At 42.4% G+C, this 26,279-nt stretch overlaps 1 protein-coding gene across 1 annotated transcript; it reads left to right on the top strand.

Moving 5' to 3' along the window:
• TBC1D10C (TBC1 domain family member 10C) lies at positions 1 to 26,279 on the top strand. The gene is made up of 9 exons (XM_042480118.1): positions 1 to 256; positions 7,040 to 7,139; positions 8,443 to 8,550; positions 9,327 to 9,433; positions 16,477 to 16,591; positions 17,058 to 17,123; positions 17,278 to 17,467; positions 20,500 to 20,654; positions 24,901 to 26,279. The coding sequence occupies exons 1-9, from the start codon at positions 60 to 62 to the stop codon at positions 25,318 to 25,320; spliced, it is 1,458 nt and encodes a 485-aa protein (XP_042336052.1). The 5' UTR covers positions 1 to 59; the 3' UTR covers positions 25,321 to 26,279.

Here is a 26,279-nt window from a genome sequence, read left to right as displayed (position 1 = left end):
GGCGTGAAGTAAAGAGCCTGCTAGCTGTAGGATATACAAATAGGATTTGGAAGGAGAAGATGTCAGACCCCTCTCTTTCAGCAGAGCTCCCTGAACACGACGTAACTGAAGCTGTGGCTGAACTACCAGATGCTTTTGATTTATCCCTGCGTGATGATGCCAGCTCCCTAGGCTCTGATTCTGAGCTGAATGGGATGCCTCCCTATTGCCAGACAGATCGTTATGGCTTTATTGGGGGCAGTAGCCTCAAAAATGGGTAAGAGTGGTACTTGGGGGAAATTAATTTTAGGGGACTACATCTTGCAGAATTTCCTAGCCAACATGGACATTTGGGAAGGTGTAGTCCAATAGCTGAGGACTTCTGTTGCTTTTTTCCAAGTTCCAGTGGCTTCTAATGCAAAAACTATTGCGATCAGTTGAGTGTGTGGCTATGCGGTACACAAGGTGTGACACTTTAGAGGAAGAGAGCAGTAAACACACACACACACGTACACACGCATGCACATACACCATGAGGTTGATTGCACAGTAGCATCCACTTGTTGTTTTTGGAAATAGCAGTGTTTTAGGCAAGTACTGTTATCAGTTTTTCAAGAGGAGTTCTTCTACACCTATCCCCAACCTGGTATCATCCAAATGTTTTAAACTACAACATCTATGGAACTGTAAGCCAAAACAATTGCAAGATATAAAGAGAGTGAGGTATCAAAGGTATCTGGTCCTAACAAAGTTGCCAGCTTCTCTAACAGCCTCTTTCCAACTGTTAGGATAAATGTCGGTTGATGAGCAGGTAGAAGGGATACAGGATAGAAGGAAAGAGGTAGAAGGGATACAGCCCATAAGTTTCATTTAATCAAACTCTAGGTATTGCTTAAGAAGGGTGTTGCTTTTCCAGGTGGTATAAATATTGTTCATAGGGTTTTTTGTTAATTGCCATCAAGTTTGCAATAGCTTTGGCAGTCCTATAAATGAGAGTCCTCCAAGACATTCTGTCATCATCAGCACTGCTGAAGTCCTGCAAACTTAGGGTTGTGGCTTACCTGACTGAGTCTATCCCCCTGCAGTGTGGTCTTTCTCTTTTCCTGCTACTTCCCACTTTACTAAGCATCATTGTCTTTTCTAAGGAATAATTTTGCCTCATGATAAGGCCAAAGCACAAGAGCCTCAGTTTGGTCATTTTGGTTTGGAGGCTTCATTTGCTCTCAGACCTGTTCATTTAAAGTATCATGACATGGACAATTCTGACCTTGGTATTCAGTGATATATCTTTACACTTGAAGCTCTTATCTAGTTTCTTCATAATCCTAGTGTTTGTAAAATAAATAAGAGAAAACTCATAAGCCAAACATTTTCACATATGGGCTTAAAAATCAAAAAAGAGATGAAGATTTATTTCTTGGCAGAACTCAGATAAATTTACTTGTATCATTGCCACAATTGCATTTAACAGTTCAGGTAACTATAGAAATAAACATTTGTTTTTTTGTGAAAAGCTGGTCTGCCTTCCTTACTTCTATGTATCTCATGTAGATTTTTGCACCCTTTGATACAATGCAATGGAAAAGCTCTTGCAGCATCATTACCCATATGGTGGTGTGTTGTGGCAGTAGTGTGCCTTCCAGTCATTTTCAACTTATGGTGCCCCTAAGGCGAGCCTATCATGGTGCTTTCTTGCAAAGGTTTGTTCAGAGTGGATTTGTCTTTCTCTGAGTCTGACAGAGTGTGACTTGCCCAAGGACACTCAATTGGTTTCCATGGCTGAACAAGGAATCAAACCCTGATCTCCAGAGTTGCAGTATAATATTCAAACCCCTACACCACACTGGTATATGTATTCAAAGGCTAGATCACTCCCATAGTTCTCTCATAACCTACAGTAGCTCTTAACAGAGATGCAAAAACCAGGTGGGCTGGGATGAGCATGGGACCCAAGATGAAAAATTCAGCTGTGTAAGACAGAAGGCAAAAGGCTCACAGAACATGCCTTAGCCTACCTACCAACTAACACTTCCTGTTTCAGCAATCCTACGCACCACATCCTCTCACAGTGTCCATGGTTACATATGCACCATAGCAACAGGGATGGTGGTTACAGTGGTTAGTGACAAAGTTTCCTTGACTCTTCTGCCTACATAGCATGGCACACACCCAGGAGACTGAATGAAGCCCTGCAGATCTGCATCACTTTTACATCTACATACTGTAAATCCAGTTTTGCACTGTGGCTCTTGAGGCTTCCCCAGAAGCAATGTGGAAACTGGAATTTACAACAATGCTGAGAGCTACCTCTCATCAGGATTCCCTGGTGCCCTGGCTCCTGCTTCCTGCAGAAGTACAGTCCCAAGATTTCTTAGGGAAAAGGCATGTGGGCTGAGCCAGTAATGCCTGTGATGTGTGGGTACACCAAGATAGAGAGAGAGAGAGAAAGAAGTTGCAAGCAACTTAGCATGGTCTGGAGCAGGACTTCCCAATCTGGGGTGCCCACATCCCCAGCGGGTGTGGCATTGAATTTCAGGGAGTGCAACAAAGAGTAGCTTGTGTCCTTGAGTGATGAGTCACAAGCCATCACTCATTTTTTCTGAATAAATTAGAATTTAATTGCTCAGTTTGGATCTGCATTTTATGCACTGAGTCAAAAACTGTTTTGTTTTTTTTTTTTTTTTTTTGTTTTGTTTTGGTTTTTGACGTTCAGTTTGTTCACCTGCAGTATTGTATGTGGTTCAGTTTGTGGTTCAAAAATTAGAAATTAGATTTCTTCATCTTAAAATGTGATTTTACATTTGTAGGGGGTGCAAACATTAATCAAACACTTCCTAAGGGTGCATGGGGCATAGAAAAGTTTGGGAACCACTGGTCTAAGATCTAGACCAGAACTTGGGAAGTTGCTGTTTTGGATTACAGTACTCACAGCATGCATGGCCACTTTCCATGCTGTAAATCTAACATTTCCAAGCTATAGTCTGGACTTATTTGTGAACTAGGAAGAGATATCTTCACAGTGAAGGCTACAGGCTTGATATAGTAGTACTCAATTGGGAATGCAAAGTTTTAATAATAATAATAATAATAATAATAATAATAATAATACTGTTTATTTATAGCCCGCTTTTCCAAAGGAGATCAAAGCGGGTTACAACAAGGGTATAAAACATAATACAATTTGAACAAACAGTATATACACATCATAAAAACACTCTAGAGTTAAAAACACCATAAGATTACAGAGAATAAAAACCAAAGCAAAACTAGCTGGAAGGCAACTTATATGATAGGGAGAGAGCAGATATCATGACATATGGGGGAAAGCCTGTTGGAAGAGATAAGTCTTGAGCTTCTTCCTAAACAGGTCAAGGGAGGCGACAGAGCGGAGCTCGCCGTAATGGAAGGGAGTTCCAGAGCTGCGGGGCCGAGTTAGAAAATGCCCTCTGTGCAGTCAAGGTGTACTTCGACTTAGGAACCCTCAACAATTGCTTCCCGGCCGATCTGAGAGTGCGGGGCAGATTATATGGGGAGAGGCGGTCCTCTAAGTACCCTGGGCCCAAGCCATTTAGGGCTTTATAGGTAATAACCAACACCTTGTATTGTGCCCGGAAGCAAATAGGCAGCCAATGAAGATCTTACAAAATAGGTGTTATGTGGCTAGTCCTGGGACATCCAGTGACTAACCTTGCTGCCATATTCTGAACCAATTGTAGCTTCCGAGTTTGGTACAAGGGTTGCCCCATGTAGAGCGTGTTACAGAAATCCAACCGAGAAGTTACCAGAGCATGCACCACCGTTTCAAGGTCCCCCCGGCCCAGGTAGGGTCGCAGCTGGCGTATCAGCCGAAGCTGATAACAGGTGCTCCTGACTGTTGCATCCACCTGAGATGTAAGGTGGAGCGACAAGTCCAGAAGCACCCCCAGACTGCGAACTGAGTCCTTCAGAGGGAGCGTGACCCCATTCAGGACAGGTGGAGGAATCTCCTTTCCCGGGCCAGGAGAACCTATCACGAGTACTTCTGTTTTCTCTGGATTCAAGCTGAGTCTGTTTTCCCTCATCCAGCCCATTACCGACTCCAGACAGGCATTTAGAGGAGAGATGCCATCCCTGGTCACTGCATCAGTCGGAGACACAGAGAAACATATTTTAGATTGCAACTGCCCTATTTATTTTAATTATTTGTATACTACCTTTAATCAGAATTGATTTCCAGGCAGATTACAAGTTTTAAACCAAGACAGGAACACATAAATTAAAGCCTGAAATGAAGAAATTTGACCAGTAGATAAAAGATCAAAAGATAATGTGTTAAAAAAATAAGAATAGCTTTTTATTTACTCTAAAAGAAAGCAACAGTAGTGTCATCTGGCACTCCTCAAACATATTCCATAAATGGGCGCACTACAGCTAAAAGAACCATTAAGAGAATGCCACCCAAAGGGAAGGGCATTTATTGTCATCAGTAAATCAGATAAGCCAATCTGAGAAGCCGTTTAGAGCAGTGGTTCTTAAACATTTAAAGGATCCCCTTTAAATATCTTTTGTTGCTGTGGACCCCCACAGCATATCTCAAGATTCAAAACCCTAATGACAACAACAACAACAACAAAATACCTGAACACTGAGACTGTCATACTTTGATCATACCATGAGAAGACATGGCTCACTAGAAAAGTGCTTGGTAAGGTAGAAGACAATAGGGAAAAAAAGAAGACCACATTGCAGATAAACTCAATCAAGGAAGCCACAGGCCAAGTCTGCAAGACCTGAGCAGGACTGTTTAGGATAGGGTTACTTGAAGATCTATTGTTCATAGGGTTGCCATAAGTTGAAATAAGCTTAACAGTAGTTAACAACAAGTCTTAACCTTGGGGATCCACATCTAGATAAAACTGTCCTGTGGAAGAGTAACAAGAACATAAAACAGATCTGTGCCACGAAACCAAGAGCCAAAATGGAACCAATAGTATGATGGGTGGGAGAAATAAAGTATTGGACTCTGGTAGACATCACACTCTTGAATGTGCATGAGAGAGAAATGTTATTTATATAGCAACAACATCCATGTGCATAAATAATGTAATGATGTTTCCTAAATTGTGCATGCATTCTTTATCAAATTTGTATCCTGCCCTGCTTCCAAAGAGGTCAGGGCTGAATTTCTCTTACTTCATCCTCACAGTAACATGGTTTTAGTGGTGGCTGTTCACAAGATATTGAAATGAGTTCAGCTTTTACCATGGCCAATAGCCACAAATCTGCAAGGTAAAAAATTCCATTCTAAAAAAGGCCGAGATAATAGCTGTTAAAGAAATAATTATCTTTGGAGGAGTTCTGGTCAGATTTGGTTCTCTCTTGTCCTCAAATAAAGGCAAAGAAACAGTTTGGGGAATACATCTACTTGTGGTTCAAAAATTAGAAATTAGATTTCTTCATCTTCAAATGTGATATTAATTTTAGACCAGAACTTGGGGAAATTGCTGTTTTGGTTTACCGAACTCTCAGGACATTAAAGTCCTAGAACTCTGCTGGTAGACAATCTGATAACTTCATCATGGCTGGGTCTTTGACCTTTCCTTTTCCTGTCATCCCCACAACCTTCTCTGCTGCTCATTCACTAACTGCAAAGCAGGGCTAGAAAATACCAGGCCCAAGGTCTGAATCAGGCTCTCTGGGGTTCTTGAGATGACCATGCTTCCTTTCTGATGACACCGTCATTTGGTAGTTTACCAGTTCCCTCCCCTCCCTATCCCATCCCCACCCCCTCAGATTTAAATGTCTCCCTTAAATTTAGATACTAGGAGAAAGAGCTTTGAATAAATAATATGCTGTTATTTGGGGTTCTATCCTTTTGCCATAAGCTCACTGAAATGTTTAATCCAAAAACTTCTCTGAAATTGAATTTGGCCCTTTGGCTGAAAGAGGTTTCCCATCTTTGCTGTAGAGTATTTGTTCATTGTAAAGACTATAACAGCTAGAGCTCTAGAATCACAGAATCAGGTGTACCAGGTAGGTATGGTCCCGAGATGCAAGCAAGTTAGGCAGGGCCACCTCTTTAACAGAGCAATGCTTATCTAGGCACAACAACCTTGACCATCTTTTAAGTATAGTAAATACTTACTTCCTTATGGATGATGATGAGGTTTGCCTTCAAGTTGTTTCCAATTTATAGTGACCCTAAGATCTATCACAAGGTTTTCTTGGCACGATTGCTTCAGAGAGGATTTGCCACTGTCTTCTCTAAGGCTGAGAGAGTGTGACTTGCCCAAGGTCACTTAGTAGGTTTCTATGGAGAGCAGGAATTCAGAATCTCCCAGAATCTTAATCCAGCACTCAAACCACTGCGCCATTCTGACTCTCTTTACTGCTGTTTACATAATTTGTTTAGGTCTTGGTTTGTATTTGCTTACTAATTAAATTTATTACCAGAATGATTTCAAGTTAAATATTAACTCTAATTGTCACAAAAGTGATATTTTTTTCTGATTTACTCATGCACAACTGTCTCCATCAGTGTCACTCAAATTTTGTGTTATTTACTTGTTTCTGCAAAACTGCTACCTTTAGTCAACTAGTATTCTTATTAACCCTCATGGGATTATTAATATTATTGTTGTTGCTGCTGTTGTTGTTACTGAGTGCCCATGCTTTGCTTATCTACTTTGCAATCTTATACATGCCCATTCAGAAATAATGAACATATAAGCTCCTACGTTTGTAGAAAATCAGGATGCCCAATACCACTTCTCCTGCTCCTCCCTGATAAATTCAACAGCTGTCATGTTTTGGAGAACACCACTCCCAAATACTAAAAATCTGTGTCTGTTCCATAGCCACCCCATCAACTTCCAATTTAAAAGTAACAGTACCAGCAGGATGATTAACTGAAATATATATCATTATAGGCAACATAATTATGTGTACTTCCAAACTCCAAAGAGTCCTACTTGGTGAAGTATTAGAAGAAATTAGCCTAGAAGAGAGAGAATAGACAAAAATGGTCTCCCAGGATAGCTCAAGAAGTCTTCAACCTTGCTTTTATCTCTCCCATGTGCAGCCTGGGTCAAATCTCTGTTGAGATTGTTCGACGCCGGGAAACCAAGTGGCTAGACATGACTGCTCACTGGGAGAAAACCATGGCCCGGCGCTACAGAAAGGTAAGTGGGGCTCAGAGATTACTTCTGTAACTGGTCAATTTGCTGACCTCTAGAGCCTTAAAACATGAAGCCCATTATGATCCTAAAATAGCTTTCACAAAGAACTGCTTCCTATATATGTATATATCTGTCTCTCCATCCATCTCCCTCTCTCATACATACATACGCAGAGAGAGAGAGAGAGAGAGAGAGAGAGAACCTCAGCAGCTCAACTGTGTAATACATGGCTACTAGTTTATGGTTTGAGTGGTTTAACTGCATTCTCCCTCCCTCCCTCCCTCCCTCTCTGTGGCTGCAGATGGCTTCCACGTTAGGGTGGCAGTGAATTAGCTCTGGGTTTTCATCTGAATTTCAAAGGAACAAGCCAAGGTGCTGAACCAATTTTGGTTGCAGGACGTAGCACCTTGGGCAGCTCTTTTAAAGTCCACACTGAAACCTCAAGCAGATTCACAACTCCAGTGACATGGAAGTGACTCATGAACCCTCCATCTCCTTTCCAGTAATATATTCCTGGCAACTTGTTCCCATCATTAAACTAGCAGTTGTATTTTGACATAAACTGCTGTTTGTAATAAGTGTACAAGGTAGCCTCATGTATAACATGTTAAACTTACCTGAGTATAAATATAATCATGTCCAAATGTCAAGAAGGCTGTGCATCTGGCATAGCTACCTCCGCTGGGAGAAAGTAGGCCTTGTCATAGATGGCACATGGACATTCAGTAGCAACACTGGGAATATATAGCACCTGCACTCTGTAAATCTGATCAGTTAGACCAGGGTTGGGAAGCATGAGGCCCTACAGATGCTGTTGTACTACAATACCAGCACTACAACAGTGCTGGGTAAGACTACTAGGATTTGCCGTCAAGTGACATGGAAAATAATTCCTGCCCCTGCTTTAGAAAAAGGGCAATGTTAACCAAAACAAGTTGAATGTGACCTTCCTGGATTGAAACCACATAGCACCCGCTCTATTTGGTCAGGATTGAGCTTCAGTTTACTGGCCGAACCCTGCCTATTACTGTTCCCATAAACCACTTTAGCATTCCTACAGTTGCAAATGATGTAATGGAGAAACAGAACTGTGTGTCATACGCACAGAGATAACATCTTATTCTAAAATCTCCAAATGACCTCACCCAATAGTTTAATGTGGACTTTACAAAACATAGAAGACAAGATGGAGCCCTCTCAGTTGTCTGTAACCCAAATTTTGGCTGCCTCTATATTAATTGGGGGACTTTTTGTGGTGGGGATTTGTGCAGCATCACTGTTTTGTTGATAAGGTTTGTTGGTTCAGGTAAAGCTACAGTGTCGGAAGGGGATCCCTTCATCTATTCGTGCCCGCTGTTGGCCTTTATTATGTGGAGGACAGGCCAAAATGGAGAGGAATCCTGGAAAGTACCAGGTGAGGTTACATCCCTTTCGTTTTTACACATCCATTCTTGCTCTTTCCTTGCTTCAGCTTCTGGCTCTCTACTCTTTATCCCTTCTCTTTCCCAGCAAAGCTTTGTTCTTTTTAAATGTTTATTTCACAGTCCATCGGCTTGGTCATCCTAATTGGAATCTTCTTATGGCTGATTATTTTAACATTCCACATTATTTTTGGATGGCTGCTCTCTGAAAACTCGGTCACTCACACCAGAATATGTCAACAGCTCTTCTATTTTACTGAAGAGTATTGTGTAGTAAAATTCTATTGATACTTGCTACTTGGGTATGTGTAACCCTAATTTAACACAGGAAGACTTACTTAAGTTAATATCCATAGGAAGAGATCCTTAAACTTGTGTACTATACTGGCTAGAAGAAAATCTTAGCTTTGCTTTTATTTATTCCTGTGTGTATTCATTTAAGTAACATTATTTCAGGAAAAGTTATTCCAAGATGACTTAAAATGCAAATAAAATATAAGACATATTTTAAAATATGTTCAAAACAATTTAACTAGTAAATTAAAAGTAGCAGCAAGTGAAAAGGCCAGCTCAATACTTTTGGTAAAATCTAGCTTGAAATAATTTTTAAGGTCTCTGCCACAGGACAGAGTTCTTAAGCTATGGAGACACCAATGAAAAGGCACAATCATTGAGGCAGGTACAAAGGGGAGATGGGCTGTGTATGATCGCTCTTGAGTCAGCAGCTTTTCTATGTAGGTCAACCTCATATATTTTGTTGTTCTTATAGGAACTGTATGAGGGACCTAGTGATCCTCAGTGGGTGGAGACAATCACAAAGGACATACACCGACAGTTTCCTTTCCATGAGATGTTCCTGTCACCTGAGGGACCTGGGTAAGTAAGGACTAGTGGGCTCAGGGGGAAGAGGTAGGTTGGTTTCTGAAAAGACTCCTATAGAGTTTAGAAGGCATGAGAGCTGAGTAGAGGTCCTTCAAGCAGATCGTGTTTTCTGGATGGGGAAGAAAGAAATTACATTTAACATAAAATTATTTATTTTTGCCGCCGCCGCCGCCGCCGCTGCTGTTAATTGCTCTCAGGTTGACCTCAACTTAAGGTGACCCTGTGGTGACACATCTCCAAAAACCTGTATCCTCCAATGCTCTGCTTGGGCCTTGTAGATTCAGGCCCATGGCCTCCCTGATTGAATCTAGCCACCTGGTGTGTGGTCTTCCTCTCTTTCTACCACTTTCTAATAATAATAATAATACATTTTATTTATAGACTGCTATTCCGCAATGATCATAGCGGTGTACAGTAAAAAACTGCAATACAATACAAAATACAATCTGACAGTTAAAGGAGGGAGAAGTCTCGTCCTTCAGGCAGTCCCTGATGTTGCTGGGTCTGCCTGATCGCTCCCTCTGAGGCCAAGATGACAGTTGAGGAGGGAGGGGCCTCTTCCTTCAGGCAGTCCCTGATGTTGCTGGGTCTACCTTCCCTAACATCATCATCTATTCTAGTGAGTCATGCCTTCTCATGATTTGTTCAAAGTATGACAGCCTCAGTTTCATTATCTTGGAATTTATGAAAGGGGAAGGTTGGGACAGCCATACATCATTGTTTGGTGTGGTTGTGTTTTTAGAGTGGATAAGAGTTAGTCACATTAAGAACATGATACCTGGCCTGGATCAGTGCCATCCCTGCCTCAGGTGTCACCCAGTATGAAGGTGAGGGTGGGATTTCTAGGGGTGGGGCTTCAGGGGGTGGCAATCCCAGTGCAGCTGGATCATCCTACTCATGAGTAGGGTGACACTGATGCACCGAGAAAGAGGGCTGGCCACCCCAACTCACTGCTGCTGAATCATCCTACTCATAAGGTGATGTGTTGGCAGTGAGGTGGAGCAGGACCCAGCCCTATCCCTCAGTGCTTTTCTGTCACTCTACTCATGAGTAGGATGATGCAGCAGCAGTGAGATGGAGGGTTAGCCATCTCCCCCAGTGCCTCAGCATCACCCTGCTCATGTGTAGGATGATGTGGCAGCACTGAGGGAGAACGCCGGGCAAGTGCTGCCCCTTGACTCACAGAGGCAGCGAGGAGTACAGAAGAAGGCCTTCTGGGGTGTCACTAAGTGCAGGCCACACCCCCTGAACCCCCTAGTAATGCCACTGGGCTGGATCAATCCAACATCCAGCATTCTGTTTTCAAAGAGGCTAATCAGATGTTCATGGGAAGCCTACAAGTAGAACATAAGCTCAATAGTACTCTCCTGCACATGCTTCCCAGGCCCAGCAGCTGATCTACAAAGGCATGCACCTACTGGTACTGGAGGAAGTGTGCATCCATCATGACTAGTAGCTATTGAGAGGCAGACAGGCTAGTTGACTGGTGGAATCAAGCTCACCTACAGACAACCAGAAACCTTCAGAAGCAAGTCCTAAAATAAATTCAGGTCTGATTGTATTTTTTACTTGCCAAAGAGAAGTCCTAGCAACTCATTGGTGGATTTATTACCAGGTAAGGATGTATAACATTTCTGATTTAATAAATGGGCTATTATTCCACCGTCCTATGGAAGAAGAACCATGTCTTATTTGAATTATCTCTTTTGTGTTGTTTTTCTATTTACTTTCCTAGCTCAGGTGAAGTAAGTCTTTTGATTGCACCAGCTACTTTTTTAAAAACTGGGAGCAAGCTTTTGAGCTACACAAAACCTTTCTTCAGCCATAGCTGCTCAGAGAATATAAAATCACGTTGAACTACTAAACTGGTTTTTAATCTAGGCCATGCCTGCTGCCCTTCATAACAAGAAGCATAGACACTGACTGTAAACTATTTTAGAGAAGCAAAGCAAATATGGATAGCTGTTACTTGTTTGTTCCTGGGGAATGAAACATCTTTCTTTAAAGTACCATATTTATCACCCAGCTGTTGTAGACCATTCTTTCATTTTAATATTTAAGGTGACATCATATTTTCCTGACTCATATTGCCAAAGCTTTGTTTTCTTAGGAAATAATGCAGCTCACCCCAGTTTATGTTCAAGGGACCATTGTGACCATACAAGTGTCAGAACTACCTAGTGGATAGTGCCTGCGACATAAATAATCAGGAGTGATGCATCACAGGCCCTTGGCACTGTGTACTTTCTAGCCCAAATCCATTGTTATTGCACCCATTTTAGTTCAAATCCCATCCACCCCCATTATATAAATTCCATTCATTTCAGTGGATTTTGTATTCTACTTGAGCACCCCCCTCCCCGAAACCAGATATGTCACACAGACACCTCTTATATGATTTAGTTGTGTATATGTGGGGTACAGAGTAATGATGGTGGAATTAAGTAACATTTCAGAAGTAAGTTCCGTTTTTGAAGCAAGGACCTAGACTCAGTGAGAGAGTGCATACTTTGCCTGAAGAAGGACCTGGGTTCAACTGCTGGCATTGCCAGTTAAAAGGACGAGGTAACAGGTGATGCAAAACGCTCTGTCTGGGGCTCTATTGGGCAATTTTAGACGAGATGAACCAGTATTATGTCCCAAGTTCCTATATTCCATTACTTCCTTGCTACAAAACTAAATAAGCTGTAACATTTATAGGTCTCTGAGCATGGCATTCTGCTAATGTAGCATGATAATTTTTAGGACTTTATCACACGGGGAAAATTGGAGCTTTAAACAGTGATTATCTCATGAAAATCGCTCAATCACGATTAAGATTTTCACACGATGTCATGATTAAAGAGCCATTATTCCAGGAATAAACAGGCAGTAAACAGCAACAAATCAATCACAGTGCAATCCCGTGAATGATTTGTTGCTGTTTATTTCTTGTTTATTCATGGGATAATGGCTCTTTAATCGTGATGTGAGTGAAAATCTTAATCGCGATTGCACGTTTTTCACAGGATAATCACTGTTTAAAGCTCCAATTTTCACTGTGTGATAAAGTCCTAAAAATTGTCATGCTACATTTCCCCCCAATTTTCCCCATGTGATAAAGTCCATAGTTGTAGTTAAGGCAAGAAAAATGTTGCTGTGCCAGGTTTTATACAGTACCTAATTATCTGAATGAAGCTTATCTAAATTAGGTTGCAAATTGACAGACTTTAGGGACACAAGTCCTATGAAAGATAAGACAGTGATAGCTGTCTGTCCAGCTCTCTCTCTTTTTTCTAAAAAAAAATTCCTTTCTTCCAAGGATCTCAAGGCAATGCATAAAATTTCCCATCTATTTTATCCTTCTAATAATCTTTCAAGGTAGGTTCAACTGAGAGATTGGCCCACTGTCATCCACTGAACTACATGTCAGAATAGACATTTGAACTTGTGTCTCCCCCGTCCTATTTTTATTATCTTCACTTCATTTTATTTTATATATTTTTATTTTATTTTATTTTATTTTATTTATATCTCTCCTTTCTCTAAACATGGAGCTCAACATAAAACACAATACATCTACAAAACATTAAAAAGTTAAAAGGCAATTAAATAATCTACCACATGAAAACATCAACACTTTAAAATCATGCAAAATGCAAAATTATTTTAAAACATGACAACAGCAATAATAGTATTGTTGCTGTCATGCTAAACGTCTTTTGTAATCTAGCAGAAACATACACACATACACTTTTACAGCAAAAGACAGCACCTTTGAGACTAAGAGACTCAACAGATGGCCCCTAAGGGGCAGCTCCATGCTGCCCCTGGAAGCACCAGATTTGTGCCACAGCAACTGCATGCCACAGTCCTGATCTGGCCTTTCCACTGCACAAAAAGAAACCGCAAAAAGCAGCTCCTTTTTACAGTGCGGAAAGCTCATCCTAGCCACCACCGCCATGGTTTTTCTTCACTTCTTTGGTGCAACATGTGTAAACGCTGTGCCGAAGACGCAGCGTGACGCCACCCACCATGTGGTTGCTTGAGCAGCATCATGCAGGCATGGGGGCGGAGTTGGGGCAGCAAGTGTGTGGTCACCACACCCCCACTCTGCCTTCATGCCGGCTCTTTATGCCGGTCTGTACAACCTCTAACTGAAAGAAAGAAGTTGGTAGCATAAGCTTTCATAGACTAAGGTGGCTCTGCACTGTGGAAATATTCCTGTTTGACACCACTTTGCCTGCCATGGCTCAATGCTGTGGAATTTTGTGGAATGCTGTGATGTGTAGTTTTGTCAGAAAGCTTTGGTGCCACAACAAACTACAGTTTCCAGAATTCCATAGCACTGAGCCATGGTAGTTCAAGTGGTATCAAACTGGATTATTTCTGCAGTGCAGAAGTCCACATCATCAGATGCATGGAGTGAAATGCCTAGAGACAGACATTTATACCTAGGAATGAGTATGCTGTGGGCATGATTAGCTGCTTTGAGCCTCTGCTCCAAATATCTTGGGGATGTGAGACATGGAGGGGGAGTCTTTGCAATCCTGTGGAAGTAAATGTGCCTCTGGAAGTTGCCCATCTTTTATGTAAGTGGAAGTGGAGGTAGATTGCCCTCAAAAGTCACCAGGGCTGCATGCCACATGGCACCTCACAGAAATCTTGGAAGCTGAAACAGACCAAACAAATACTAGTTAATGGTGTCATGTGCTAAATTAAAGATGTTACTAGCTTGTGCTTTCTCTTTAGAACTTCAAGGGAGGAAATGACTGCAGTAGAAAACTTTTTGTTTTCCTTCAAACAGCTACAAACAAAATAAATAGTCCTTCAGCCAATGCTACCAAGTACAGAGTCCCAAATCTGCTGCAGTTTTGTTTATCAGACAGGGTAAATATCTCTTCCTCTCCTCCCAGGGGCTCTTAACTTGCTTTCCCTTGGATATACTGGCATTTGAAGAAAGGCAAGAGAAGGTCACACATGTAAAGTGCCAAAGATTGCATTTTTACTTCTTCAGATGCACAATCAACTTTAAGTCAAGTTCTATCTGTCAAGTACACCAAGCAACACAGGAGATCCAATCTAATAAACAATGTTTATTCTCTTTTTTGTTTCCTTTCCTCTAGAGGGAGCCAAGACACTTTCATTCTTACACCTCGTATAATAATTTTATTCCTACTGGTATAAATAATACAGTAAACTGATACATAATATATACATTATTTGATACATATAAACATGTTTTGTTGCTTTATTCTGAGACTGTCTATTTGGCTGCCTTGAAATATTGCCGTTTGATTGATTACTGAGAATGCAATCTGATACCAACTTATCTAGGAGTAAAATGATTTGAACACCATAGGTCTCAGCTGCATGTCAATGGAATGGGGAAAGAAGCCTAAATTAGGATGGAAATCATGTGGACTGCACATTCCAGCATTCTTCACCAATGTTATTGGACTGCACATTCTAGCATTCTTCACCATTGGCTATGCTGGCTAGTGCTGCTGGGAGCTACAGTCCAACAATTCCTTCCTGTGACCTAAATCCAGTTGCTAGTGCCAACTACAATAGGCCTATTGAATTAATTGCTGAATAATAAGTCAACCCCTAGTTGTGGTTAGCAACTGGATTTACACCATAGAATGACCAGAAGATCAGCCTGTTTGTCTGTCTCGCCTTGTATTGTGCAAAAGCCACCTGCTGCAATTTCTTCTAGTTTGTGTGTTCTTCCTCATTAATAACTTTAGACAGCTTGGCCACAGTCTGAAGTTGCTTAGCCTACATTTCATTTGTAAAACTTTGGAAGATATGGAGGACCACAACTCATGGAGTCCTATTCAGAATAGTGCGATGGATACCCTGACACAATAAACAAATCACTCTCCAAATTCTGCCTGCTAAATGCCTTAAGTAAATTATATATGGGTTTACCAGTTGCTGTAGGCTACATTTCAGAGGAAGAAAATGGCAAAACTACCTCTGAGTATTCCTTTGTTTAAAAATAACCCTATGGAATTCATGGGGTCACCGTAAGTTGAGAGGTGACTTGCAAGCACATACACACATACTTAGTCCATTTGTACAAATAGTTCTGTTTCAATCTTTTAAAATGTTTTGAAATGATCCAGCAAGGACTCGGTTGAAAAATATTTTAAAGAATGGGAGTAGGGAGGAGAAAACAGCAGGAACAAAAGAGCAGTATCCATGGCAAGTAAGTACAAGCATGAGGAGGAGCACACACCCTTCATCCTCAGTTTGAAAAGCTGCTTAAATCTGTATTTGTTTTTAAATGTTCAGAGCCAGTATGGTGAAGTGGTTGGAGTGTTGGACTACGACTCTGCAGACCACAGTTCAATTCCTCGCTCAGCCATGGAAACCCACTGGGTGGCCTTGGACAAGTCAAACACTCTCAGCCCCAGAAAACCCCATGACAGGTTTGCCTGAGGGTCACCATAAGTTAGAAATGACTTTGAAGGCACACAAGAACAACACCAAACAGACAATAAATCTTGAAACATCATTCAAGAGCTAACACTTGAGAGATTTCTGTTTTCAAAATGACATCTTTAGTATACCCAGTTTCCAAGCAGCTGGTTGCAAGTTTGTATAGTGAACCATAAACATACAAAATGCACACAACCAGGAGTGTCATTCTAGTTAAACAAACAAACAAACAAAAGAACATAAGGAGGGGAAGCAGAAAATGAGAAGACCAACTGGAATGTTTTGGGAGACTGAGGCAGAAGCTGAGGCCTGCTAGTAAGGCCTGCTAGTAAGGCCTGCTGATAAGGCCAGGTGCAATGGCCGCACTGTGTTTGGGTCCAGTAGATGACAAGGAGAGAGGATTGTTGTCATTGTTGTCATTGTTGTTGTTGTTGTTATTATTATGTTGTTATTGTTGTTGTTGCTGCTATATCCTGCCTTTCTCTCAATAATAGGACTCAATTTGACTAACAACATTTTAAAACATAGTAGGGCTGCTCTTGTTAGTTGGCTCTGATATGGTGGAACTTAAGGTAAAGATGTGCCTATTCTGTTCCCTTATTTATTTATAGGCAGCAAGGGCTGCTGCAGGTGCTGAAGGCCTACACTGTCTATCGGCCCCAGGAGGGCTACTGCCAGGCCCAAGGACCACTGGGTGCCCTTCTACTCATGCACATGCCACCAGAGGTGAGTTTCATGCAATGCTCCTAATACTCTACAACTCTGCAGGTATTGCTGTTCCTTCTGCTTCAAAAATAGTATCCCATCTTTCATTTTCTTATTAGTCAAAGTCAATTCACTCTAACTCTAAATCAAGGGGCAGAACAACTTCAGTGGATCTTCAGACTCATTTTCAGCCACATAGACTGCTAAAAAATTAACTTAAAAAACAAATTTGTTTGTAAGTACACTTTTATTTGGGGGGGGGAAGTATTATTCTACATTAAACACTACAGAGGAGCACCTGTGTCCTATTTAAAAGGTGAATTACCTTCTTTTTGTTAGAAAAAGTGCAGTCCATGGGACACTTCGCCCAACACTGCTTTTAGTTGTACTGTAGCCTCCATTATTACTCCACATCCCTTGTTATAGTTTGAGTTCCTCTCTTTTTGTCTACAAGTTTAACTGGTAGTGTCTACTTTATCCTTTCCAGCAAGCCTTCTGGTGCCTGGTGCAGATCTGCGAACATTACCTGCCTGGTTATTACAGCCCCCAAATGGTAAGAGATTCCGAGGAGAAAGGAAATTCTCCCTTGGGCACAGGGACCGAGGAACTACAGGTGGCCCCTGTAGGCTGTGGAAAAATAATGGACTATATCTGAAGATATATGAGCTACCATGTAATTTAGTGTGCTGTCTTCTTCCCTTCTTCAGGAGGCTCTGCTGCTAGACAGTGAGGTGTTTGTGGCCCTCCTTCGCCGTGTCTGCCCCAAGGCCCTTAAACACTTGCAGAAGCATGGAGTGGGCCCTTTGCTCTACATACCAGAATGGTTTCTCTGCCTCTTCACTCGCACTCTGCCCTTCCCCACTGTACTCAGGGTCTGGGATGCCTTCCTCAGTGAGGGTGAGTTATAGCCTGCATTAAGGCAGAAGACCAAGAGCTAAAGACAAATCATTGCGAGTAAACAACTGCAGCAGAAATGATTTGGTGGAGGACTGAAAACACAACAATGGTTTTGGAGATATGGGATTATTTGACTCCTCTATTGGAAAAAAGATTAGGAAGAAATAAGAACTGGAATGGGGATTGAATTATATGTAAAGATAATCACACTGAGGGTGGGGGGAACATGTGGCCTGCCAGATGCTGTTGGACTGCAGATACCCCACCCAACATAGCCAATGGTGAGGGATGATGAGAGTTTCAGTCCAACAACACCCAGAGGGCACATGTTCCCTATCTCTGCTTTAGCCCCTCTTTATTGACACCTACTTATATGACCTTGGGCAAGTCATATCTCTTAGCCTCAGGGGAAAGCAGTGACAAACTTCCTTTGAAGTTTGCTAAGAAAATCCATGATAGGTTTGCCTTAGGGTTGCCATAAGTTGGAAACAACTTGAAGACACACAACAATAACAGGTATATGGATTAGACTGGTATACAACTTGAAATAAATAAAGAGATACTTTAGTTATATATAATTATATTATTATTATTATTATTATTATTATTATTATTATTATTAACCGTTATTTATAAAGCGCTGTAAATTTACACAGCGCTGCACATACAGTGGTACCCCGGGTTACGAAAGTAATCCGTTCCACGGAGCCCTTCGTAACCCGAAATCTTTCGCAAGCTGAAATTGCCATAGGCGCTAGCGCTGGAAGCCGCGATTCCGTGTGAAAAAGCGCCGAAAAGCACCAAAAATTTTTTTCGTAACCCGAAAAAAAAAACGTAACCCGAAACAGTTTTTTCTAATGGATTTTTTTCGTAACCCGGAAATTTCGTAAGGCGGTGATTTCGTATCCCGGGGTACCACTGTACAATCTTTTTAATTGGACAGTTCCCTGCCCTCGGGCTTACAATCTAAAAAGATCCAACACAAAGGGAGTGGTGGTGGGGAAGGGGCCTTTCTAGTAGGATAATACATATAAAATACATAGCAATATAGGAAATGATTCAATAAAACAGGCACCAAAAGAACATCAAATAGTAAGCGACAATTAAGCAATGCCTGGGAAGGCTTCTCTGAACAGGATGGTCTTCAACTCCGTTTTGAAGCTGGTTAAAGAAGTGATGGCTCTTGTTCGCGGGGGAAGAAGGTTCCAGGAGTGAGGGGCAGTGAGTGAAAAGGGGCGAATCCGAGATGGGGCAGAGGAAATCCTGGGCTGGGACAGTAGACCTTGACTACCAGAATGGAGGGCCCTAGTTGGAAGGTGAGGAGAAATAAGATCTGATAAGTAAGGAGGGGCCAGTCCATGGAGGGCTTTAAATGTAGACAGCAGGAGCTTATAATGAATGCGGAAAGGGAGGGGGTGCCAGTGAAGGGATGCCAACACAGGAGAGATGTGGTCAGAGCGGTGGGCGGATGTGATAATGCGTGCAGCTGAATGCTTGACAGAAATTAAAGGACGGAGGTGAGAAAGAGGAAGCCCTTCCAGAAGGATGTTACAATAATCAAGTCATGAGACCACTAGGGCATGGACCAGGATCTTGACAGTAGAGGCGGAAAGATATGATCGGATTTTGGCAATATTGTACAAAAAGAATCTACAAGCCTTGGCTGTGGTCTGGATCTGAGGAATACACGACAGAGAAGAATCAAAGATAAAACCAAGACTGGGGGCTTGCTGGACAGGTTGAATAGAAATGTTGTCCACAGAGACAGAAAAGGAGTGTTGAAGGGTGGGCTTAGGAGGAAAGACAAGAAGCTCCGTCTTGGACATGTTGAGCTTCAAACGCCGATGGCGCATCCACCGCATGACAGCTGTGAGGCAAGACTAGACTTGCTGTTCAAGCCTTGGAGAAACGTCAGGGGCAGAAAGATACAGCTGGGTGTCATCGGCATACAGATGGTAGGAAAAACCAAAAGAGCTGATGAGTTTACCTAAGGACAGTGTGTAGAGAGAAAACAGAAGGGGACCCAGAACAGAGCCCTGGGGAACTCCAACAGATAAGGGAACAGGAGAAGAAGTCTGACCACCTGCAACCACTACAAAAGATCTGTCTGACAAATAAGATCTAAACCAGTCGAGAACAGAACAGAACAAAACATTTTCCGGGGGCTTCCATTAAGCTTCTTACAGCTCAGCAGTGAACCATTAAAGCACACATTTAAGATGCATGTGTTTAAGCCAGTCCTGTAGTGAGGTGGACCTCCTCTAGCACAAAACTAATGGACTCCCAATGTACATATAGTTCAGAAACAAGCAAAAAAAAACTAAAAATGTACAGGTGTGACCCATCTTTCTGCCCCATACAGTACCTGTGAGTATAGTGGAAACAGGTTAGTCACAGAGGAAAAGTCACTCCCCCAGTCCATTCTCAGCCTTCATATCTTTTCCTAACCTGAAGGTGACAACCTAATGCAAAAAATACCTAACGAAATCACTGATATAAGTTATTTCTTTCTATAGTACTGGACAACTATTAACATTTGGTCAACAAGGTATCTGCCTAGTGGCAGAAGCCCAACTTACTACACGCTCTAACCATTTACATAGGTAACAAGGTACTTTTTGAAATAATCAGATGGAATGCCATACTGCTTCAGAGTGATGAGTAATTCCTCAAGTTTTCTTTCTGACTACAATAACAAGTGACAACCTGTTGGGTGGTCAGAGTAAGGTAACAGGTTCCTTTTAAAAAGTAAATATTTCCAAGCTTTGATCCACAGGGGTTCAATGGGAAAAGATCAGGAAGAAATAAGGCACAGATTATGTACAGTAGATCTCAGATTCACTACTTGTCATCTCAATCTAAAAGACTTTGTAAACTGGTAATGACTATTTGCCTGAAACCCTGGAGAGCTGCTTTTACTAGACAGAGCTCAACAGCATTGTGCTAGATGGAAAAACAGTCTGATGCCTGGTTTAAGGCAGCTTCCTATGATCTTTTTGTGCATTAACCTCTACCCCATGTATCTTCTGCAGGGGTCAAGGTGCTATTTCGTGTGGGGCTGCTGTTAATTCGCTTGGCCCTGGGGTCATCAGAAAAACTGCGTGGATGTGCAGGAGTGGTAGAGACCCTGGAGAAGCTGCGCAGCATCCCAGCTCACCTTTTGCAAGAAGATGCATTCATGGCTGAGGTAGGAGCGACTGAAGCAGACCTGCTTCCATCACTACACACATTGGCACTGGCAGCAGCTCCTCTTCCCCACTTCTGCCTCCCTATAATGCACCTTAATTGAGTACAAACTACTTTCACACTTTGAACTCATTTTCCAGCAATTGAGGGAAGCTGAAGATAAAGAGGGAAAGTGGGAGGAAGAGAGAATCAGAACATGTTAAAAGCAGATGAAAGAGCAGGATAAGAGAGGATTAATCACAACTGTCCCTGCCAGATCTGGACAGTTGGAGGGTATATTCTGTGTAAAGAAGCCTTCAAAGATCAACCCTGCACCAGTCAAACATTTTGATCCCCTTCTCAGCTGAATGCATTACCTCAAGCAATTCTGACAGCAACCATTAGTTTGTACACACACCAGTCATTTGCCACCTCCAAAAGTATTTGTGGACAGGGCAGCCTGTGTAAAGCAGGCCTGGGAATGTTTGTGGCTTGTTGGGCCTCCTTAATTTTCCACAAAAACAACAGTGAGTTGGCTGAAAATATTGGCTCGGGAAGGTCAACATAGAATGGAAGAACAAGAGGTATCTGGAATTTGTCTCCAGGCAGAACTAGAGTTCACAGGCAAGACCACTTTATGCACAAAATTGCTTTCTTGATTTCAGCAGCCTGCTCTGAGGTGGTGGAGGGAGCTTTTTATTTATTCAATCTGTTGACTCTAACCATCTTGGTCAGACCCTGGATTCATCTCTCTCTTCTCTAAATCTTGGGGATTCTGCTGATTCACCAAAGTCTTTATTTAACTCCACTCGTTCCTCGACTCTTGACCATTTTGCCCCTGTCTCTGTACGCACTTCTTCCTCTAAGACTAGGCCTCAGCCCTGGCTTACCCCCATCATTAAGTTTCTCTGGTCCTGCTCTAGAGCAGCTGAACGTCTTTGGAGAAAGTCCAAACAGTGGGCTGACTTTATCCACTACAAATTTGTTCTTTCCTCCTTCTCATGTGCCCTGTCTATGGCAAAACAAAATTACTACAAATAATTGATCTCTGCCAATGAGAGGTGCCTGCAGCGATTGTTCTCCACCTTCAACACTTTGCTTAAACCTCCCTCTCCTCCTGTCTCTTCATCATTCTCTCCTAATGACTTTGCTAATTATTTCATCTCTAAGATTACCACTATTCGCTCTGAGATAGTCCCCCCGATTCTTCTTCTGCTCATAATCTTCTGTCGCCCTCACCTAAAAAAATTTCTGTGTTTCCTCCCGCCTCTTTGGATGAACTCTCTTCACTTCTGAACTCTTCCAAACCTGCAACTTGGTCTCTGGACCCAATTCCTATTCCTCTTCTAATCTCTATCACTCCTTCTTTTCTGCCCTCGCTTCTCCATATCTTCAATCTCTCTTTCTCTACAGGCTCCTTCCCGTTGGACTTCAAACATGCTCTCATTTCCCCAATTCTGAAAAAAACCTTCTCTTGACCCCTCCTCTTTGTCTAGCTATCGTCCAATTTCTCTTCTTCCCTTTCTTTCTAAGGTTTTGGGTTGTTTATTCTCGCTCTCTCGAGTTTCTTGAAGCCAACTCCATTCTTGATCCCTTTCAGTCTGGTTTCCGCCCAAGGCATTCCACAGAGACAGCTCTCACTAAGATCTCGAATGACCTTTTATGGGCCAAGGCTAATGGCCTTTACTCTGTTCTCATCCTTCTTGATCTGTCTGCAGCCTTTGACAACGTTGATCACTGTCTTCTAGCTGATATACTTTCTGACCTTGGGTTCTCAGACTCTGTTCTTGACTGGTTCATATCTTATTTGTCAGGCCCATCTTTTGCAGTGGTCACTGGTGGTCAAACTTCGTCCTCTGTTCCCTTATCTGTTGGAGTGCCCCAGGGCTCTGTTCTGGGTCCCCTTCTGTTTTCTCTCTACACACTGTCCTTAGGTAAACTCATCAGCTCTTTTGGTTTTTCCTACCATCTGTATGCTGATGACACCCAGTTGTATCTTTCCACCCCCGACCTTTCTCTAAGGCTTGAACAGCAAGTTTTGTCTTGTCTCACAGCTGTCTCGCAGTGGATGTGCCATCGGCATTTGAAGCTCAACATGTCCAAGACAGAACTTCTTGTCTTTCCTCCTAAGTCCACCCTTCAACACTCCTTTTCTGTCTCTGTGGACAACATTTCTATTCAACCAGTCCAGCAAGCCCGCAGTCTTGGTTTTATCTTTGATTCTTCTCTGTCGTGTATTCCTCAGATCCAGACCACAGCCAAGGCTTGTAGATTCCTTTTGTACAATATTGCCAAAATCCGACCATTTCTCTCCTCCTCTACTGCCAAGATCCTGGTCCATGCCTTAGTCATCTCACGACTTGATTACTGTAACATCCTTCTGGCAGGGCTTCCTCTTTCTCACCTCTGTCCTTTAATTTCTGTCAAGCATTCAACTGCACGCATTATCACATCCGCCCACTGCTCTGACCATATCTCTCCTTTGCTGGCATCCCTTCACTGGCTCCCCCTCCCTTTCCGCATTCAGTATAAGCTCCTGCTGTCTACATTTAAAGCCCTCCATAGACTGGCCCCTCCTTACTTATCAGAACTTCTTTCTCCTCACCTTCCAACTAGGGTCCTCCGTTCTGGTAGTCAAGGTCTGCTGTCCCAGCCCAGGATTTCCTCTGCCCCATCTCGGATTCACCCCTTTTCACTCGCTGCCCCTCACTCCTGGAACCTTCTTCCCCTGCAAACAAGAGCCATCACTTCTTTAACCAGCTTCAAAACGGAGTTGAAGACCATCCTGTTCAGAGAAGCGTTCCCAGGCCTTGCATAATAGTCGCTTGCCTCCCTGGATGAAGATTAACCATCCATTATGAAGCCAAGACCTCCCTCCAGTCTACCTGCCTTGGTCCAGGCCTTGGAGGTAGAGAGGAACTGCTGGACCTCATCCCCTTCCCCACCACTACTCCCTTCTTTTGTGTGGTGTCTTTTTAGACTGTAAGCCTGAGGGCAGGGAACCGTCTAACTAAAACGTCTGTTTGTACAGCGCTGTGTAAATTTACAGTGCTTTATAAATAAAGGTTAATAATAATAATAATATTTGTGCTAGACCACTGACAGAGTTTGGAGATAACAACAACAACAACAACAACATAATTCAAAGACATAACCATGTTAGTTTTTTGTGGGTTTTTCGGGCTATGTTGTCATGATGCTACTGCTGAAACATCAGGAATAAACTCTTCCAGAACATGGCCACGTAGTCTGAAAAACTCACAAAAATACAATGGATGCTGGCTGTGAAAGCCTTTAACTTCACATACCATGTTAGTGTGGAAAATTAGTATGCCAAGGGATCTTGCAAGCACCTTTGAGACTAACTGAAAGATAGAAGTTGGTAGCATGAGCTTTTGTAGACTTGAGCCTACTTCCAAGTGCATCTGAGGAAGTATGCTCTCAAATCTACAAAAGCTCATGCTACCAACGTCTATCTTGCAGTTAGTCTCAAAGGTTCAGCAAGATCCCTTTGCATCATCATCATCATTAGTAGTAGTAGTAGTATTTCTTATGTGCCTCTCCCCATGGATTGAGGCGGGAAACAACAGAGCAACCAATACACCACATCAGTGAAAAACATAAACATTGGTTAAAAACACACAGCAGTTTAAAAGAATAAATAAGACCCATACATATAAAACAATCCATATTTAAAAATTCATTTTTCATATTTACAGTTCAAAAATCATCTGACTAGGCCTGCCTATCCATAATAAGCAATGCTGTTACCACCAAGTAGCTACTGTTTCAGGTAAGGAAGGTGTAAAGGGGTCACATTTTACAGGCAACACACACACACACACACATTTGATGTAACAAGTAATGAACAATGCAACCAGTAACACAACAAAGGTACTTTTACTGCACTGCAATGAGTAATAGCAGTGGGTCATTTTTCAAACACTGCAGCAAGTAAGTTGAATTAATTGTCACTGGGAATCTGAGAAGTCTTACTGATCTACTGCAAATCAACTGGACATCTGCCAATAGATTGAGATATACCTTCTGCTTTCTCCATCTGTAAAGCCAGCCTTCACCTTACTGCTGACCCCTCTTCCTTCATTGCAATCCCACCTCCATTCTGGTAATTGAGTCCTCTCATTAGTATTGAAGCTTTCCAGAATGTTCTACTGGAAGCTCTTCTTATCTTCGACCAAGCCCTCCAGTTCCTAATTTTCCAGAGTTACAGTTTTGACCCCTTTTTCTGCTTTCCTCCTATCCGGCAGGTCCATGATGTGCCTGTCTCAGACCGTGATTTGGAACGTGAATGTAAAATCCAGCTGGCAAAGCTATGTAAAACACGGCCTGAATGTCAGTACAACCCAGAACGTCGACTCCTTGGTGCAAAAGCCATCTTTGATGCCCAGCAGCTGGAGGAGGCAAGGAAGGATACAGAGGATCACAGAAGCCAGGCACATGCTTTCCACATCCCACAGATCAAAGTGGACCCACCTCCTTTATCCCCCAAGGAACATAAGAAGTTGGAGAAGGCCTCTGAACTGCAGGGCCAGAACAAACAGCAGACTAGGAAGAAGCCAGACACACGTGGGAAGACTTTCCATGTAACAGGGCAGCCTGCTGGCAGAAAAGCAGAAAGGCTGGACCCAAAGGGAAAGTCTTCCTTCTACCTGGAGACCTGGTTCTGAACAGGGGAACAGCAGCAGAGCAGGGACTCTGAGAAGAAAAGCACTGGGCCTTTTAACATGTGGAAGAACCTGATCATAGGTAGAATGAACTGCTTGACCTTAGCATTCATTTCACAAAAAAGAGATGGTGAAGTTCAACACTTTTCACTTTGGAAGCCTTCCTTCTCCCTAATGTGTCATGTGTGGCAGTGCTCGAACTATTGGAGGGTGGAGTGTAGAGAAGGAGAATCCCATCCTCTGTGTCTTTTATGACTCCATGCTAGGGAAAGGTTGGGCAAAGTGCAGCCCATGGAGCACATGTAACCCCCTCCCCCAGGTCCTAGTAGTAAAAATAAAATGCCCACAAAACACTCTGTAGGGAATGTGAAGGGCATTTTCTAGAGCCAGCAAACCTCCATCCCAGCTCAAGATGCACAGAACTCAAAACCATGAGACATAATTTTCCAAAAGCACCTCTCTCAATTGCTGGCAGGAAAACAACCCAACAATAACAGAGCAAATAGCCATTTGCTGTCTTTTCCCAGCATCCAAAATCTGCTGTGTGAGTCTGCTACCTCACTCTGCTTAGTAGTAGGACGAGTTCTACAGTTCTAGTTTTTTTACCTACTGCTTTAGGCTGCATATGATTTGAATACAATTGGTGATGGTCAAGGGGTGGAATATGTGGATTTTATTATCAGACGGTCCATATTTCACAGTGTAATTCAGTCACTGACATGTGAGAATTCTCTGTAATGGGGAAAATGCACTCTAGGCTTCTTCCAGGCTATCTTCATCTATACTTAACAACCTTGCGGCTGAGTCTATCCAAATGAAACCCACTGTCAAATGTTTATTTGAGTTCTGACCAGGTGATACAGAAATGCATACAATTTTATTTCACTTATTTATAGGTGGACATGAGGAATAAGCAAACTCCAAAATCTGTATTGAGTGGTAAGAGAGCTGAGGCACCCAAT

This window comes from Sceloporus undulatus, chromosome 1, assembly GCF_019175285.1.
Source record: "Sceloporus undulatus isolate JIND9_A2432 ecotype Alabama chromosome 1, SceUnd_v1.1, whole genome shotgun sequence".
Classification (NCBI taxonomy): Eukaryota; Metazoa; Chordata; class Lepidosauria; order Squamata; family Phrynosomatidae; genus Sceloporus; species Sceloporus undulatus.
Note: the sequence above shows the minus strand (reverse complement) of the source record. Positions and strands in the feature narration are given on the sequence as shown.

Bases quoted from the DNA above. Each gene is read 5' to 3' on its own strand.
- TBC1D10C (XM_042480118.1), top strand. From the start codon at position 60: ATGTCAGACCCCTCTCTTTCAGCAGAGCTCCCTGAACACGACGTAACT. The intron at 7,140-8,442 runs GTAAGTGGGGCT...TTGTTGGTTCAG, and splicing joins TGGCCCGGCGCTACAGAAAG to GTAAAGCTACAGTGTCGGAA. The intron at 8,551-9,326 runs GTGAGGTTACAT...TTGTTCTTATAG, and splicing joins GGAATCCTGGAAAGTACCAG to GAACTGTATGAGGGACCTAG.